The 19,070-nt window shown below is 37.6% G+C and overlaps 1 protein-coding gene across 6 annotated transcripts in view; it reads left to right on the plus strand.

The window, feature by feature from the left end:
- The window catches only part of cep112 (centrosomal protein 112), a 193,814-nt gene that overhangs the window by 131,830 nt on the left and 42,914 nt on the right, over nt 1-19,070 (plus strand). For all 6 annotated transcript variants that reach the window (XM_048190649.1, XM_048190658.1, XM_048190676.1 and 3 more), the window contains 2 exons: nt 10,298-10,360; nt 18,757-18,906. In XM_048190649.1, the coding sequence (XP_048046606.1) occupies nt 10,298-10,360; nt 18,757-18,906 (213 nt within the window). The remainder of the gene's footprint in view (nt 1-10,297; nt 10,361-18,756; nt 18,907-19,070) is intronic.

Consider the following 19,070-nt stretch of genomic DNA (forward strand, 5'->3'; position numbering starts at 1 on the left):
GGCAATGAAAAGGTTATTAGTCAGTTATTGAAATGTCACTTTAGTCAATTCATTGGTATTTACTTTTTTTTTTTTTTTTTTTTTCTAAAACCTCTTAGTCCACCAATTTGGACAACAAGACATAGTAAAACATCAGTTTCTGTCAGTTTTACAGCAGCAAAAGCAAAGTTGTGTTTACTTGCTACTCTGTGAAATCATGTCATTGCCACTGCAATGATGAACAAAACATGATAAAAACTTGACAATTGAAAGCTGGCTCTTACACACACCATCATTCATCTTGAAATCATATGATTTGATTTGCGTCTTCCGATTGGATCTTCTGTGGACTTTGAGGGTTTTGCTTACAAAGGGAAGTGGCTTTTAGTAGTTTCTGCCAACAAACCGGTATTTCTGAATGGGCTGAGACTGGGATTTAGCGGATTTGAAGCAAAAGTATTTCATGAATGTATACTGTGTGTGGAGAGCATCTAATTTTTGATGGAGGTGGCATTTAGCGGCTTTTGCATCTGAACTCTTCATATATATAACTATAACTGTAAAATTGCATGAAATTCCCTGTTAGATCTATTTCAGTTTTTCACTGGATTGGATATATGCCATATGAATCGAAACCATGAACCTCACAAAATGTGAAACATGACTACTGGCCAATCAAATTGCAGCTTGCAATTTTGAGAAAGTCATTACATGTGTGCAATATGCACCAGATGGTCTGTGAACGGTCAATCTGTGGGCGTTCCATCTGCAGCCATCCTGAGACCATCATCCACCTATCACCAAAAAGACACAAATGAAGTGCTAGACAAACTAATGCATGAAGGCACAAAGGCCACCTGTCAGCATGAAACTTGATCAGTATTGAGAGATAACTCTGGAGTTTCTGCTCTCTTCTCCTCCAGCTGAAGGGTGATGATAGATGGTGTTGTGAAGCAGTCAATGTTTTGTGCTCAAAGTGGTGAACTCTACACTCTTACGAATCGTTGATGAAGCCGGTATGAAGAAAGCTGCCCACCCCTCATCAGAGCACTCTAATCGCACCACCAGATGGAGATGGTGGCTCTGGGGTCACCAGCCAAATAAAAGGCTCTTATTGAATCCCTAAGCTGGCCTTTGTATTGTTGACCTTGGCGGCAAATCGGCACCCAAGGTCATCAAATGGGACGGACCGCAGGAAGTCCCAACTTAAAGCATGAGAGGCCAATGAACTACCCGGCAGCCTAAATCCTCACGCAGATGCATTAATGGCTGTGTTCCCATGTTCTCCGCCGCCAGTCCATTGATCCACCTGCTAACAGAGGTGTGACAGATCCCTGCCCAAAAATTTTGGAAGCCATGATGAAAATCAGAGAACCCTATAGCCACACACACGGGCTGGGGGTGTAGCCACACCTGCCAGTGTAATACGTGACAGCGCTTTTAAAGAGGACAAGGAAGGACGAGGAGTGAGGATTGATCTGTTTTTCATTAGCATAACCTTCACTGACTTGGTGTGTTCACAATAGGGCTGAGCAATATAGATAGAAAAAAAAAATACATCTCAATATTTTTCAGCCTTTTGATAATATCCGTAATATATATACAATATATTACGGATATTAATGGATATTACAATATATATATATATATATATATATATATATATATATATACGTAAATTATTTACTTTGAAAAGTAACATTTTAAACAATATCTCAATAAACACAAAAACAATTTCCAAAATGTTGACAAGACTAAGTTTTATATAACATCTGTTTAACTTATAACATGAAAGTAAGGTTAATAATATAATTTAGAGAACGAAATTTTCAGTTTTTCTCAAATTAGGGTGATGCAAAAATGAGTACACCCCACTGAAAGTCTCCGGAGCAAAGCTAAATTTTAGACTACAAATGTCTAATTTAACAAGAATTCACACAGGTGAGTCTAATTATTCATTACACAAGTGTCCAGCAGACAGTTGACTATAAAAGGGTGTTAAAACACCTTCCCATTTCATGCTGTCAGCAATGGCACCACATGGAAGAGAAATGTCCTGAGAAAGAAAATTATTTCTTTACACCAGAAAGGTGAAGGCTACAAGAAGATCAGCAAAGCTTTACTTATCAGTCAGAATACTGTAGCAAAAGTGGTACAAAAATTTAAAAAAGATGGAACTGCAACCATCTTACAGACTTCCAGGTCGTCCACGGTAGTTAACACCTCGACAGCAGCGTCTTCTGATGAGAAGGGTTGAAGAAAATCGGCATGCAAGTTCACTGCAGTTATCTAAAAAAGTAGAAAGCCAAACTGGGGTGATTATTTTCCTTGACGCAATACGGCATACACTGCAGAGGAATGGCATGCATGGGTGCCATCCACGAAAGAAGCCTTTCCTAAAGCCCAGGCACAAAAAAGCCCACCTAGAGTTTGCCAGGGCCCATGCTGACAAAGATGAAGACTACTGGGACTCTATACTCTGGAGTGATGAGACAAATGTTTTTGGAACTGATGGCTTCAAAACTGTATGGCGTCGCAAAGGTGAGGAATACAAAGAAAAATGCATGGTGCCTACAGTGAAACATGGTGGTGGCAATGTCCTTATGTGGGGCTGCATGAGTGCTGCTGGTGTCGAGGAGCTGCACTTCATTGATGGCATCATGAATTCACAGATATACTGCTCTTTACTGAAAGAGAAGATGCTATCCTCACTCCATGCCCTTGGTCGTTGTGCACTTTTCCAACATGACAATGATCCTAAACACACATCTAAGGCCACTGTTGGATATCTGAAGAAGAACAGGGTGAATGTGATTAAGTGGCTCTGATCTGAACCCAATCGAACACCTATGGGGAATTCTGAAGAGACAAGTTGAGTATCTCTCTCCATCCTGCATCCAGTCTCTAAAAGAGGTCATTCTTGAAGAATGGAAAAAGACAGATGTTGCAAAATGTCGCCAACTCGTTCATTCCATGCCTAGAAGACTCGGTGCTGTCATTTAAAATCATGGAGGCCATACAAACTACTAGATGTAGTAGTTTTTGTTGTGGGGTGTATTCATTTTTGCATCACCCTAATTTGAGTAAAACTGAAAAATGTGTAATCTAAGTTATAACATGAAAGTAAGGTTAATAATATAAGTTAAACAGATGTTATATTAAACGTAGTCTTGTCAACATTTTGTTCATTGAGATATTGTTTAAAATGTTACTTTTCAAAGGGGGTGTACTCATTTATGCTGAGCACTGTATATATTTTTGCTAAAACATTTTAGAGTGATGACACAAACAAATCAGCCTTATGATTCATTAAAATGAACATTTAAACTGATTCACCAAAATGAATGAATCTTTCATATTCTAACACTGTTTTTGCTAATGCAATAAATTACGGAGTGTATAAAATCATCTTAACATCATTATCGTGTGGACAGTGCTCCAACATATAGCACAACAGCAGCACTTCCTGTCTCTTACTGTACTTTCAAAAAAGCCCAAAAATATTACTAAAAAGAAAACACTGGTCAAACGAGGTCCTCCTTATTTGTAGGTTACTGGGGTTTTTTTCATCCATTTTACCAGGTGAAAATCACAAGTCTGATTGATTAGAAAGAAGAGAGTAACAGCTCAGCTCTCCTCAATAAGATTTCAGATATCATTAATGTCCATAGCTTGAGTGATGCGGTTATAATGATGCTGAAGTCTTTTTTAAATCTAAATCAAAGGGAGTCAGTAGCACGATGTGAATAATGAATAGTAACTAAAGTCATGTCTTGCAATTCTCTGTTTGTTAATGGTCTGAATGTAGCGTGGTGAGTGATTTATCTAATGCTTACAATCTGGACAAATATTTGCTCATCTCTCTAACATGAAAAACCTTGACTATGAGTGTTTTATTGAGTTACCTGGAAAACCATAACAATAAAACATCCACTTTTGTGCATACATTGCTCAAAAAAATTAAAGGAACACTTTTTAATCAGAGAATAGCATCAAGTCAGTTAAAGGTGCTAAAGAGGTTCTTTTTGTCGACTGAGTTTTTGAAATGAGCGCATGGGTAAGAACACCCCCCCCTCCTTCACAGCTCATTTAGAGGGAACACCTCCCAAAACTCGTGCACGAGTATCTGAACACGAGTGTTTACCACCGGCATTCGCTGTGTTATTAAGCCGGGCACACATTTAACGACTAGCTAAAACATTCTGACATATCAACTCAACATACAGCGATTGTTTCCTGCTCCTGAAGCAGATTTATATACTTTCACATGGAATTTGAACACCGACTGTAATTGCAGACTGAAAGCAACTGGCTCTGACTGGACGCGTTTGAACGCGATCAGTCATAAGTATCAATTTACATTCATAATCGGCCTTACAATCGTTAAGTGTGTGCGCGACCTAAAGCCGTGGATTCATTATGTCGGACTCACCGCAGGTGACTCATAATCTGCAGTTGTTACTCCTGTCTCCTGACAAAAACATTGCGTGCAGCGCCTGTGGAGTGTGGAAAGTAAATGGATCGTCATGGCAGTGATTGACAAGCCAGAGGGCCAATCCGCGCACGTCTCTCACAAGGAACGTCATGGCAGTGATTGACAAGCCAGAGGGCCAATTGTTTATGCGATGATTGTTTACGCGATGATTGGCTGATGTTTTTAAGGCCCTATCTCGTGCACAGATGATGTATATTAATATTATTACTTTCATTGCACCTAATAAATAGTCTTTTATCAGTTAGTAAAGACAGTTTCAAGTAATATTGCAAAAATGTATAAAACAAAACATCTTCTTTAGCACCTATAAACTTGTGGGTTATTGATCTGGTCAGTTAAGTAGCAGATGGGGTTGTTAATCAGTTTCAGCTGCTTTGGTGTTAATGAAATTAACAACAGGAGCACTAGATGGGCAACTATGAGACGACCCTCAAAACAGTAATGGTTTTACAGGTGGAGGCCACTGAAAATTTTTTCCCTACTCATCTTTTCTGACTGTTTTTCACTAGTTTTACATTTAGCTAGGGTCAGTGTCACTACTGGAGCCGATACCTGGACCCTACCGAGGTTGCACAGGCAGTCCAACTCCTCTAAGATGGCATATCAATACGTGCCATTGCCAGAAGGTTTGCTGTGATTCCCAGCACAGTCTCAATAGCATGGAGGAGATTCCAGGAGACAGGCAGTTACTCTAAGAGAGCTGGACAGGGTCGTAGAAGGTCCTTAACCCATCAGCAGGACCAGTATCTGCTCCTTTGTGCAAGGAGGAACAGGATGAGCACTGCCAGAGCCCTACAAAATGACCTACAGCAGGGTATGAATGTCTCTGACCAAACAATCAGAAACAGACTTCATGAGGGTGGCCTGAGGGCCCAACGTCTTCTAGTGGGCCCTGTGCTCACTTCCCAGCACCGTGGAGCTCGATTGGCATTTGCCATTGAACAGAATTGGCAGGTCCGCCACTGGCGGCCTGGGCTTTTCACAAATGAGAGCAGGTTCACCCTGAGCACATGTGGCAGACGTGAAAGGGTCTGGAGAAGCTGTGGAGAAAGTAATGCTGCCTGTAACATCATTCAGCATGACCGGTTTGTTGGTGGGTCAGTGATGGTCTGGGGAGGCATATCCATGGAGGGACGTACAGACCTCTATAGGCTATACAATGGCACCCTGACTGCCATTAGGTATCGGGATGAAATCTTTGGACCCATTGTCAGACCCATTGCTGGTGCAGTGGGTCCTGGGTTCCGCCCGGTGCACGACAGTGCCAGGTCTCATGTGGTGAGAGTTTGCATGCAGTTCCTGAAGGATGAAGGAATTGATACCATTGAATGGCCCCCACATTCGCCTGACCTAAATCCAATAGAACACCTTTGGGACATTAAGTTTGGTCCATCCGACGCCGCCAGGTTGCACCTCAGACTGTCCAGGAGCTCAGTGATGCCCTGGTCCAGATCTGGGAGGAAATACCCTAGGACACCATCTGTCGTCTCATTAGGAGCATGCCCCAACGTTGTCAGGCATGCATACAAGCATGTGGGGGCCATACAAACTACTGAGTACCATTTTGAGTTGCTGCAATGAAATTTTAGCAAAATGGACTAGCCTGCTGCATCATTTTTTCACTTTGATTTTCAGGGTGTCTTTGAATTCAGTCCTCTGTAGGTTGATAATTTTCCATCAAACGATGTGTCATACTTTCGTTTCTAACACATTACCCAGTCCATATCCGTATAGATATCCAGCATGACATTTTTCGCCATTAAGATCTGATGTATTTTCAAAATGTTCCTTTAAATTTCTTGAGCAGTGTATATGGTGATGTCGTTATGAATTTAGGTAAGGCAAATGAATTATAAATCCTAATATTTATTTGATAATAATACCAGCCTTATAATAATAAAAATAACAACAATAATATTTTAATACATTAATGGAAAAACGAGCCAATTATCGTCTTGATATCGTAAAAGGCATTAGCCATCAGCGGCATCTCTGACTTTTGTCGATACACAATACTATCGTCAATTGGCACAACCCTACTTGTGCCAAATACGTCATGAAAGTAGACAAGTGCAAAACCTTTTAACAACGCATAGTTCGACCTTCAAAGACTTCGAAGGTGTGGCCTTTGAAATCTGCATCCTTCGAAGGATGAAGCCTCTGGATTAGGACACAGCTCATGTTCCCTTAACAGAAATTGGTCCCATTTTATATTAGGTGGCCTTAACTAATATGTTCTTACATCAAATAAATAAATAAATACAATGTACTTATTGTGTTCATAATGTATTGCAAAACACTTGTACTTAGGGATAGATTTGGTGGTATGGGGTTGTTTTTTAATTATATTTTATCATAATTATTGTTTTATAGTAGTAATTTGTCTTACAAAGCAGTTTTTTTCAACTGACAAAATGTTGATAAAGCTAGTGTATGCTTCTTCTCAGTTATATGTAATGAATCATGAGATTTCTGAGACCAAATAATTATTACAGTAAAAAAGTAAAATAACCTCAAATGGTACCATTTGGTAATGTGAGTGAACTTGGTGCTTAGCACTTGACTTGCTTGAGGTGAGCCACTGACATGACTTGACTTGTATAGCTTGATTATGACTTGCATATTTGTGTCTTACTCCCACCTCTGCTTTTATAATATTTTATGGGATTTTGGAGTTTGACAAACCTTGGTCTCTGTGTACTTTCATTGTATGAAAAAGAACAACTCATACTGATTTAAAACGACATGAGGGTGAGTAAATGACAGAATTTTCATTTTGGGGTAAACTATCCCTTTAAGTTTGTGTACACTCAGTCTTCATCCTGCTATCTCTTTGCCTAACACCAGGAACCAATAAACCCTAGGCAGTTTGGATACATGAGAACGCCCATCGCTTTTAAAACCATGTTTACAAAAAAAAAAAAAGTCTTCCTTTCCAAGCAACACAATCCAATGGAGCAAGCCCTGAAAATCTCCTCTAAACGCACACACACACACTGCAAAAATGTGGAGAAATGCCTGCCAGCTTTGTACTTATTACACTATCAATCCTAATTGTTCCTATTTAAAAAAAAACATAATAATAATAATTACATCTCATATTATCCCTGAAGGTATATGTGCTGCTGTTTATTTTCCATCTGTTTTAATGTGTATGATTGGAAGGGTGAGTGTTATGATTGCTCAGCTCCAGAATTAGATTGCTAATGAAGTTTGGCTTAGCGCTGCATGCTTTGTGCTTTCAAATACAGTAATGTTCAAATACAGCGTTCACACTTCAAAGGCCGTGGACTCACACCAGCAGCATTGTGTGAAGTGATTGCAGCACCTGATAGAAGCTCAAAGCGCCTGTAGCTCTAAGATGCCTTTGGCAAGGTACAGATATTTGCCAGGAAACACACACAAAGCAGCCCAAATGCTTCCTTTTCCAGCTTTCTTACTCTTATTGTTTGTGTTTTTCCATTCTTGTGTGAGTATATCAGTGCAGATCCATTAAGCACACTCTGTTTATGGAATCATCTGTTCTTTCTGTCATCTTTTACTCATGTTGTTCCAAACCTGACTTTCTTTCATGGAACACCAAAGGAGAGATTTAGAAGAATATTCATGCTGTGCTCTTCCATACAACAAAAACATACAGTGACCAGGGACAGTCAAGCTCCAAAAAGGTCAATAAAAGCACCATAAAATTAATCCATTATATTCCAAGTCTATATTCTGAATATTCTATATTCTGACAAGCGCTTTGGAGAATGGATGGATGATTGTTTAAAGAACAGACCAAAATTTAGGTCCAAAATGTAAATGGATGTGAATGGATGTCAGATCTCGGCAGTATTTGCACGTTCATTCTATAGAAAAGAGCAGCATGAACATTCAGCTAAACATACCCTTTTGTGTTCTATGGAAATAATGTCATAAAAATGTTTTGTACTACTTGAGAATGAAGTGAGTTCCTTTAAGCATGAGGAAATTCATTTATTTGGCATTCAAAATGTGGGAAGATGTTATATTGACTGTTCCTTCACACAATCTTCCCCATTATCCATCAGCAGAATTAAAGGAACGTAAGGTCTCTATGGCAACACAAGCAGCAAAAACCAAAGCATATCCTTTTTATAGATGCCGGAGTTGCTTTGTGTCTCTCATCAGTCTGAAGGGCTCGAGGGGACATAAAGTGACTGACAGGAGGTGAGAGTGTGGATCTGCTTGTAGGTTTGCTGGTGTATATGTGTGTGTTTTATCTGTAGCTCAGTTGTTGATGTCTCCGGCCTGCTGAATCAGTAGCAGCAACCTCAACAACCGACTTTACATATTTTGTCTGAGGGCTTTTCACACTAGAGTTGCGTTTGGAAGCTGTGTTGTGAACTTCATGTGGACTTTTGCTAAATTCTTTATTAATGGCCATTGAAAAGTACATTGAAAAGCCACATATAAACCACAAATATTTTATTACATTTTACTATGTTTTGACTGAACAAATTTTTTAGCATGAATCTTGTCTGCTGCAAGAAGTTCTATTGTGTTTAGTCACGTGACATTCATGGATCTTTTGATGGAAAAAAAATTTGCAGCATGTTGGTCCCACATTTTTTTAGGACCGTTGAGATGATTGAGAATGCTAATGGATAGCTCTCCAACTAGATGGGGATATATGAGGGGAAAATGCCCCCATTAAGGCCAAAGTGCCTTTACTTTTAAATTGTAACATATTTAGATAGAAGTTTAGCATGTTTCAACACAGCTGAAAGGTTTATTTGAGCTCCGCCCTCTACTGTTCAGGCGTGAATTTGCATTTCCTTTAGCCTGAGGCTTATTAATTTCACTTTTGGTCTGAAAGTGACTTAAAATTAAAAATCAAACAAACAAGCCCAGCCCAGGTGAGAAAAAGTAACGTAATTGACTTATAGTTTCCATAAAATGTATCTAAGTAACACAGTTAGCTACTTTTTATGGAGTATTGCATTACTTTTAAAAGTAACTTTCCCCACATCGCACAGGTCTTTTCTTTTTTTTTACCATTTCAAAATAAAAACATTATTGTTACTCCACAAATCCCTCATTAACAAATAGAAACAAAAAGCTTTGATATTTAACATAATGCATTGTCACAGATCAATATTTTATAGAGACACAAAAGTAGTTACATTTGATCTTGCAATTGTTGATATTCCAATGAAATGACAAAATTAAGAACAGCACAGCTGTTCATTGTTGAGATAAGATTTTGTGCCATCTATGACCACAAGAAAAATTAAGGCCTTACCTATATTAGACAAACTGTTCGAGTCCCATTTTTACAGTTTTATATTAGTATTATTATATGATTATGTTATAGTAGTGGATTGCTGTTCAGAGCTTTAAGAAACTCTACCATTTTTCTGTCAATCTCTTACTAATATCAGATCGTTTGTTACACGGTGAACAAGCAACAAAAGCACATCTGTTCACAAAAAATAACCCTCGTATACTCATTTATCTCTTTGTTTTTTGTCACTTTTCATGTTCTTGCTCATAAAAGCCACAGCAGATTTTTTTTTTTTTTCATGTCATATTCTTGTTTTGCAGATAACGGTGTGATATTGTTCTCTCTCTTCCTGTTAAGTGGTGATAAGCTGGCTTCTGATGAAAGGCCCTTGTGCTGTTGTGGTGTCAGGCCTGGCCCTGAGCCCAGAGCTCCAGCCACACGCATGCCAACATGCCTGCCAGTCGCAGAGGTCACGGCAAAGCGTCTCGCTGCACTTCCTGCCAGCTGAGCCGGTGTCATGTGTCCACACTCTCTGTTTCTAACACCCTCCTCTTCTGTGTTCTCTTTCATTACAGACCAACAGCAGGATAAAGCATCTTGAGAAGGAATATAATCAGAAGCTGGCCAAGTCTGCACAGGTAAAGACGCGATTGTTTGAACAAGTGCAAAAAAGAAAAACAGTTTGTCCTGCTATTCCGTCCTGATAGATAGATAGATAGATAGATAGATAGATAGATAGATAGATAGATAGATAGATAGATAGACAGACTGATTGAGTGAGTGAGTGAGTGAGTGAGTGAGTGAGTGAGTGAGTGAGTGAGTGAGTGAGTGAGTGAGTGATTGGTTGATTGGTTGGTTGGTTGGTTGGTTGATTGATTGATTGATTGATTGATTGATTGATTGATGTGTTCATAGATATTATGTTTGTTAAATAACATTGTTAATCACTGATTTGATTCAGTTATATAAAATATATTTTTTGGTTTCCTTTCATTTATGGTATTTTTGTTTTATTTTGTAGTGTTGTTGTGTTTGATGCTGTTGCTCTAAGGACCTTTTCACATGACTCACATCAACATTCCCTAATGTACTGAACTCTGTGAGGCAAAACGTCAAGCTTCAGTACTACCATGTGGGCGGTGCCAGCGTGAGAATTAAACTGTGCAAGAGAGACAGAGTATATCTGAATGCATTGAGTTGTATGACACAACGTCAAAGAAATGACATTCAGAGAAACAAATGGCACATGGCACATAGATTTCACAAGTTTTAAAGAAAATATTATTTGTTTTCACATTCTCATAATTAATGCTTAAATGCATAACTCGGGTCTTTATCGACCTGGGATGTCATTCACTACCCTCCCCCTCATTATTTTTTTAAAGTTAGACATCAACCTTCTTAGCGTTCCTCAATTTATTCATTATAAACAATATAACAAGAAAAAAAAATTAATTATAAAATAATGTCTGTTTTCTAATTAATTTTTTCTAAGAAGTTTACAAAAGTGTACGCTAGTGACCCGAGGTATGTAATAGTGTAAGTACATTTTCTGTGCAACAATAATTGTATCTCTGATGATGCAATAAGTGCAATTCACCTTTATTCCTCAAAGTGGCAATGTCTGATACACAATGATGACGTGATGTTTCACGCATAATTACCATTATTAAAATGGTGTACACTGCAGAAAGAGTCAAATAATAAAATCCAAATCCCCATACTAACCCACAGACTGGAACAAACAGAAAAGCGGAGTGATACAAACAGTAAAAAAATGTACTATATATATAGTCTAGTGTTTTTTTTTTTTTGTTTGTTTTTTTTTTTATTTTATATATATATATATATATATATATATATATATATATATATATATATATATATACATACATACATACATACATATTAGGGGTGTAACGGTACACAGAAGTCACGGTTTGGTACATACATTGGTTTCGGGGTCACGGTTTGATACAAGTTCGGTACATTTACAACCCATTTATGGTTATGGTCATTTATGGTCATACAGATAAGAGTAAGACAACATTCAAAACTGTCAAGGGTCTGTTTTTGTTTGTGTACACAATAAAAACAAAACGTTGTGCTTTTGTAAAATAAAGAAAACAAACAGAATGCCGCTTTCTGCCGTCCTGGTTTCCTTTCTGTGAAGCTTGTGGAGCGCGTCACAAAAATTAATCAAAACTCAGCGTATAGACTACAAACAAGCTCTTGCGTGCCATCTGAACTCTTGTTTTTGGTTGGTGCATAGATCATCTCTTCTTCTTCTGCTCTTTTTCCTGTTGTGTCTCCAAACAACGTTGCATTACTGCACTCGCCCCCATCTGGATTGGAGTGTGAATCGCCTGTGACTGACTGTATGCACCGTACCACGATGTCTGTACCGTGTTTTTCAGTTTTGAGTGGCTTGTTAGGCAGCTTGGCAAACCGGAGTGTCAACGTGCCTTCCTCAACACTGTTTTTTTTTTTCCCCCTGCCTTCATAACACAACTTGCCCTCTGAGGTGTTAGACACATGCATTTAATTTTATAGCCACTGATACTATTCCTACTCAACACTTGTTGGCCACCCTCTGTTCCTGGCCACGATTTCACACTCAGAAGGTCTAGTGGGTGTTCTGAGGGTGTCTGAGTGCTTATCTCTCCTCTATATCCCTACATCATGTGTTAAACATTAGATTTAATCTGTTCAGACTCAACGCCATTACACTCGCTTTAGGTTCAGGAGAATAACCTTCATTCTTCTCTTTGTGTAAGATTAACACAGAGCTGAACTCCTTAAACACTGTAGATGTTGTAAAAAATGCACCGTTCAGTGTGAGGTTGTGGGCCTGTCATAATTGCCTCTCATTACCTTAGTCCCAGCTCAAACACTCACTCTTTTTTTTTTTTTCAGTTCTCTCCACAACACAGAGCGCTGAATGTCAGGTTGACAAGCAGATGTTGTGTGAAAACACAGGCCTATTAAATTACACAATGCATGACATCAAAAGAACACACTTTGAGTGTGTGAGAAAAGAGTTCACAGGCATTTTCCCATTTCTAAATAACCTCTGAGAGGGCCACTGATGATTAATTCCTTTTTCCGAGGCACAAAATTGGCATTCGCTAGATAAACATAGTTTTTCCTCTCTCTTGTTTCCCACTCGCATTTGGTGGGAACACGTCTTTGTTTAATACACATTAAATGCGCCTCCTCCACACCAAACAACGCAGGGCTCCGTTGATTTCTTCCTCTTGTTAGCTTTCTTGTCAGGAATAGTTTGCCCAAATGGACAAAAACAGAAACCTTAAAGGTAGCAGGGTTCTTATAGTATTGAATTAATTTGGTTTTTATTTCTGGTTTATAGTAGTAGGTATAATTTAAAAATGTTTAACAGTGTTGCATTTCAGTCTAGAGTTACTGCTATCTAATGGCATTTTTATGTTTAATGCAGGTGGGGAGGGTTTCCAATTTCATAATATGCCATGTATCTAAAACTTAATTTTATTTGTGGCCATTTTTATTCTATTTTAGTTAGTTTTGTTGTCCATTTTGGAGCCCTTGGTCACTATATTCTGTATGAAAGAAGGGTCAATTTTTCCTTTTGTGTTCCACAGAAAAAAAAGAACAGCATAGTGTTTTGGAATAAAGTAATGACAGAATTTCCATTTTTGGATGAACTATTCCTTTGTCTATTTGGCCTTGGAAGAATAACCGTACAGTTGCTGTAGCATCCCATAAGGCTAATTGCAAGGTTGTGTACTAGACAAGTGTCCTTTGAACTTCTGAAGCACATACTAACCTATGGCATCAACAGGCATCTTTCAGATGTGCTATGGAATTGCATGTGGAAATTAAATCCATACCATGCCATACATGGTCTAGACTCTAGAGGGATCTCGGCTCTGGCTATGTTCATTACACTGGAGCGTCTTTAATTGGTATTTTGGAAATCCAGCTCCTCTTTCACTGACCTTTAATCTCACTTGTGTTTGAAGCTCTCCAGCTAATGATGAGGCAACACAAGGTGTTGTCCAAACAGAGCTTTGCTTTCTACAGTAGATCTCCTTTCACCACCACTATCGGATGGATAAGTGTGCTAGAGCATTAGTATTCATGCGCATATGAAACCAGCACAGCTCTGAGATTTACACATTTCACTTTTTCAGCTGTAATGGGGGTTGTAAGCAAAAAACTTCCGTATTCTGTAAAACAGATAGCATCGCTTCCTTTTTTTTTTTTACTACACTTACTTTTACTGTTTAAACTTGGATACTGTGTAAACTCAGATGCCCTTTTTTATTTTTAATGTGTTTCAGATTTACTCTATGATTTTATTGAATTATCAAGCGTGTTTTTTCATATGTATAAATAAAATCAAAGACTGCATCTCAATACTAGTGTTAATTGATCTCAGTGTTGTGTTCGACACTATAGATCATAAAATACTCTTAGATCGACTACAAAATTACACTGGTATTCAGGGACAGGCATTAAGGTGGTTTAGATTGTATCTATCAGACCGTTACCATTTTGTATCTTTAAATGGGAAAAAATCAGTAAAACATCAGTAAATTATGGAGTGCCGCAAGGATCTGTGTTAGGCCCTCTGCTATTTTCAATATATTACTCAATATTTTAATATATTAGTCTAAATTGTAATGTTGACATGCATTCTCTGTAAAGCTGCCTTATGTATTTTGAAAAGCGTTATACAAATAAATGTGAATTGAATTGAATTGAATTGAATTTGTGATTCAGACGTTTTGCCAAGTGGACAATAAAACGGACAAAAAACAATTTTAGACTTACAATGAAGAATCTAGACCCAGAATATAATAATCCATAGCAACACCCAAGCATTGTAACATGCTAACAGCTCATGATTAACTTTTGGTAAGCATTGATAGGGGTGTGCGATATCATGATTTAGATTGTCCATGATCTGCTTTTGAAGAAAGATTGTAGTATCGTGCTACTGTGCACACATTCTATCAGTTACAGTTCATTCAGTCAGTTCAGTACATTCACATCACATTTTTAGCAAAGCGGCAGTAGGGTTAAGCACACGTAACATCGCAGTTCTTCACCATCACTAAGGTTTGTTATTTGCATGCATTTTAAAGCCTTGCTAGTTCAACAATTAAAGCCTTGCTAGTTCAAACAATTTATTCGCACGCTGTTCTGGCATTCACTTTTCGCACACCCAAAGCGCACCTACACAGCATGGTTACTTCTCTTTCTCGTCTTATTGCGCTTAAACTGTCAAATACATACAAGGTTTATATAAACAGGTATTTCTGGACGTAAACAGTTTTCAGATGCATGAACAAAATCGGATGCATGTCTGTGTATTAGATCCGTGCATTCTGTCTTAAAGTGACAGTAGCCTAATAAACCTTGTGTCATTAATGTTAATCAAACAACAAAAGACTAAGATTCAATAACTCTTGACTAAATAGCTTTAGTTACTTTTATATGAATCAATGTATGTTTAATTTATAAAGCAACGTCTATGTAGTGTTTTATTTTTACATTTGTTTATTCAATTTATTAGATGAATGCTATTGTTAAATATACCTACTATAGCTGAAATTTAAGCACTGTTTATTTCATTTGTGTCTTATGTTGTATTTTGCATATTTTTTCTTATTTTTAATAACAAAGATAAAATAATGAAATAAAATAAAGTTGAATAACATTTTGGTCCACCTCTACTTTTGCCTGGTCTGTCATTCTTTTTTTTTTTCTTTTTTTTTTCCTTTTAAGGCAAAATTTTTAAAATAGGGAAATTAGTTTGACTCTATTGCTCAGTGACTTGCAAAATAGTCTTAAAAACCAATATGAAAAAGAACTGTCATAAAATCGTGGATCGTGATACTGCCTGAAAAAAAAAAAAGTGAATATTTTTGACACATCGCCTACCAAGTTGATCCATCATTTTCTGGTAATTCCCCAAAGTCTCATTATACCACTAAAGCTTATCTCATATATATATATATATATATATATATATATATATATATATATATATATATATATATATATATATATATATGTTTTGTTTTTGCCCATCTCAATACTTCTGTCATCCATCAGAAAGAGGATGTCAGTTTAACCCCTCATAGCTACAGTATTACATTTCCACCAATCTAAAGAAATGCTTTAAAATGAAAGAAGACGTGCTGAATCCATTAACAGCAAAATTCCCTAATATCAAGAGTGAGGAATAACAATCAAGAGATGAGTGTGTCCCTTCAGGCAAAAGACTTGATGCGAGAATCTGTATAGCCAAATAATTATTACCATGAGAACTTATGTTACCATAATAATGGGGCGTTTGGTGCTTTCATGTGGTTCGCCCACTGACAAAATAAGCCTAATCTCTCCCTCTGTGTCCGCTCCAAGAGTTCACTCCCAACTCCTACACAATGAACGGATTCCAGTAAAACCGTTCCTCCGAACATTTATGCACAATAAACAATTATCTGTCTAGCCCTGAGCTTCACTGCTGCCCTGCGCTCCACTGCTCTCTTGGCTACAGTTGAAATAGAATCTGAATTTGGACAGCGAGATTTCAAAGGGCCAGTTTTTCTCATTTTCATCTCGCTAGAGCTTCATTAAACAGTCCATCTTCTCTCGCTTTGCTCCTCTGTTCTTTTTCGGTTTGTGTGTGAAATGTGAAGGGCGACTGTAGTGATGCAAGGGTGGTCTATTGGGGATTTTACTGTACGGCTCTCATTTGGGCCCTAACTACAGTGATTCTGACAGGGCTCTGGAAAGGCTAGAGGCTAGACCTTCATCTGCACTTGACAGAGACAGATTTTAACAGTCATTAGGTGTGTTTACACGGGCAACAAAACGATAACCATCAAAATCTGTTCATTATTAAAAGCCAATAATGCATTACATGAGATTTCATAGTTGACTTTTTTTTCCTTTGGTCTTGCCATCGAATTGTAAACAGAGAAGTGCATATTGCATAAGCTGACAGAATGCAAATAAACATACAAAGAAATTGGAGTAATGGGCAGAAATCAAGTGCTTAAACTTTTTTTTTTATTTATTTATTTTTTTTTTATCTGTATCATTTCAAAGCAGCTTTACAGAAAACCATGATGTTAATGTTTATAATATCTTATCATGCCTGCATTATAGTGACATTTAGCAGATGAAAGATCTGGGAGATAATACAGTTTAGATTTAAAAATTGAGATTTGCTATATAGCTAGTATATATTGCCCTGTGTGAGTTGAGTCAATAGTCAGAAGTAATTCTCAGAAATCCTTTCTTAGTGTTTTTCTTTTTTTTTTCAGCTATTGCTTGGGTGTGACGTTGTCTTTTTTTGTAGCAAAATAAGTTAAATACCATCTGTTATCAGTAATGTAAAAAATAAATTACATTGTTTACTTATTTCATATGAATTAGTCGTCACCTTTATTTCTATAGCGCTTTATACAATGCAAGTTGTTTCAAAGCAGCTTTACAGATATAAACAGGAAAGTAATGATTCAATGAAACAGAGTTCAATTCTGCCGAAAAGAATTGAAAAATAGTGTCCATTGTTCAGCTGAATTCAGTTCAGGGTTGATTTAGTTTGGTTCAATGACTATCAATTATAGAATTACAGTAATTCAAGATTGATGCTTTCACTATTAAGATCCTCTTTTTTTGTGTGGCAGTTTAGTACTGCACACATTTATTCCTCTATAGTTATGGAATAGCAAAGTTATTGCCTCCCTTTAACAGCTTCAATGAAGTTAGCTAAGTATAAGCATTTAGTGTAGTTCAGTATTTTAGAGTAGCTTGAACTACTTCAAATTACATTAGCTTCTCCAACACTGAACCTCTCACCCATTTCATCTGCTTATTGGTTCATCTGAATTTAGACCAGAGGTGTACCTAAAAACCCATACTTGAGTAAAAGGACAGATACCTTACATCAAAAATGACTCCATTACAAGTTACATGTAACCAATTCCAATACGACTTGAGTAAAAGTCTTAGAGTATCTGATTTTAACAGTACTTAAGTATTTTACTCGTACTGAATGTTGGTTCAAAGATGCACTAGTCCTGAGAGACATGCCAGTGAAAATAAGAAACAATTGATTTGTAAGATTCTAAAATCAAAATAAAACTGAATATCAGTCAATATTGCAAAAAAAATCAAGGTTGACACAACAACCTCTTAAATGTCTACAAACTCAAGTCTCAGTTAAGCTCAAGTGCACAAAAAGGCCATAAGTAAACCAATATCCTTCAAAAAGGTCGTGTCAATATAGTTGATAAATAAAATAATGTTAAGTAAAATTAACTAGTCAAAGTCTGCTTGCACCGGATGTGCTGGTTTCAGCCTCATCACCGGCAGCAGGCATGACTTCATCTCCTAAATCAAACACCTGCGATCAGCAACTACCTGCTATTGCACTCGCATTCATGTAAAGTAGCCTTGTTGACGAGTTTGGTTGAGTAAAGTAAAAAAAAAAAAAAAACGCTTAAGATAAAGTACCTTCAATGCCCTTAGATAGTGATATTGCTTCTTTACAGCAGAAACCAACTGCTGCAGAAAAAGTTAGGTGCCAAGCAAAATGTAATGTGTAATTGCATTACTCATCACAAATGTATTTGAGTAAAAAGTAAATTTATTTTTTCAAAAATGAAGTCAAGTAGAGAGTAAAAGTTGCTAATATATTTGATACGCACTACAACTACAAAGTAGCCAAAAAGATACTTAAGTACTGTAACTAATTACATTTACTCGAATACTTTACACCTCTGTAACACCAGCAGCTGAATTGAGATCTTGGCTTCCAGTGAACAAACAAAATCTGTTGAAAACCTCAAAGACATTGCTGGATACTTTGACTCCAGCTGGTCAAGCATTAAATTAAGCAGAATCCATTATCTGAGTAATCAACGCAGACCCTGAAGAGCTTTACTGATTACTGAGCCTAGGAGCCTGTTGCTATAGTTGCCTTGACATGTCTGTTAGAAGATGAACGAGTGTGTGTTTGGATGTGCCCACACAGGTGATCGCTGAGCTGCAGAAGTCTCTGAGCAACGCCAAGGAAGCCAGTCGGCAGATGCAGCAGGGTCTAGAGAGACAAATACAGGAAGCACAGAGCCGCTGGGACGAGGAGAGGAGACAACTCAACAGAGATGCTGACCAAACCAACAAGGTCAGGAAGCACAAACACACGATATGTGATCGTATCAGCAAACTGATTGTTAACCGACAGCTGCATTCATGTGATTTGTTACCTCTGTGGTAACTGCTATGTTTTTGCATTTTCATAATCGCCACCTACTTTCAGAGAGTGAGTTTGGGTGACACTTTATTTTG

Source organism: Megalobrama amblycephala, linkage group LG1, assembly GCF_018812025.1.
Source record: "Megalobrama amblycephala isolate DHTTF-2021 linkage group LG1, ASM1881202v1, whole genome shotgun sequence".
In the NCBI taxonomy this organism is placed as follows: Eukaryota; Metazoa; Chordata; class Actinopteri; order Cypriniformes; family Xenocyprididae; genus Megalobrama; species Megalobrama amblycephala.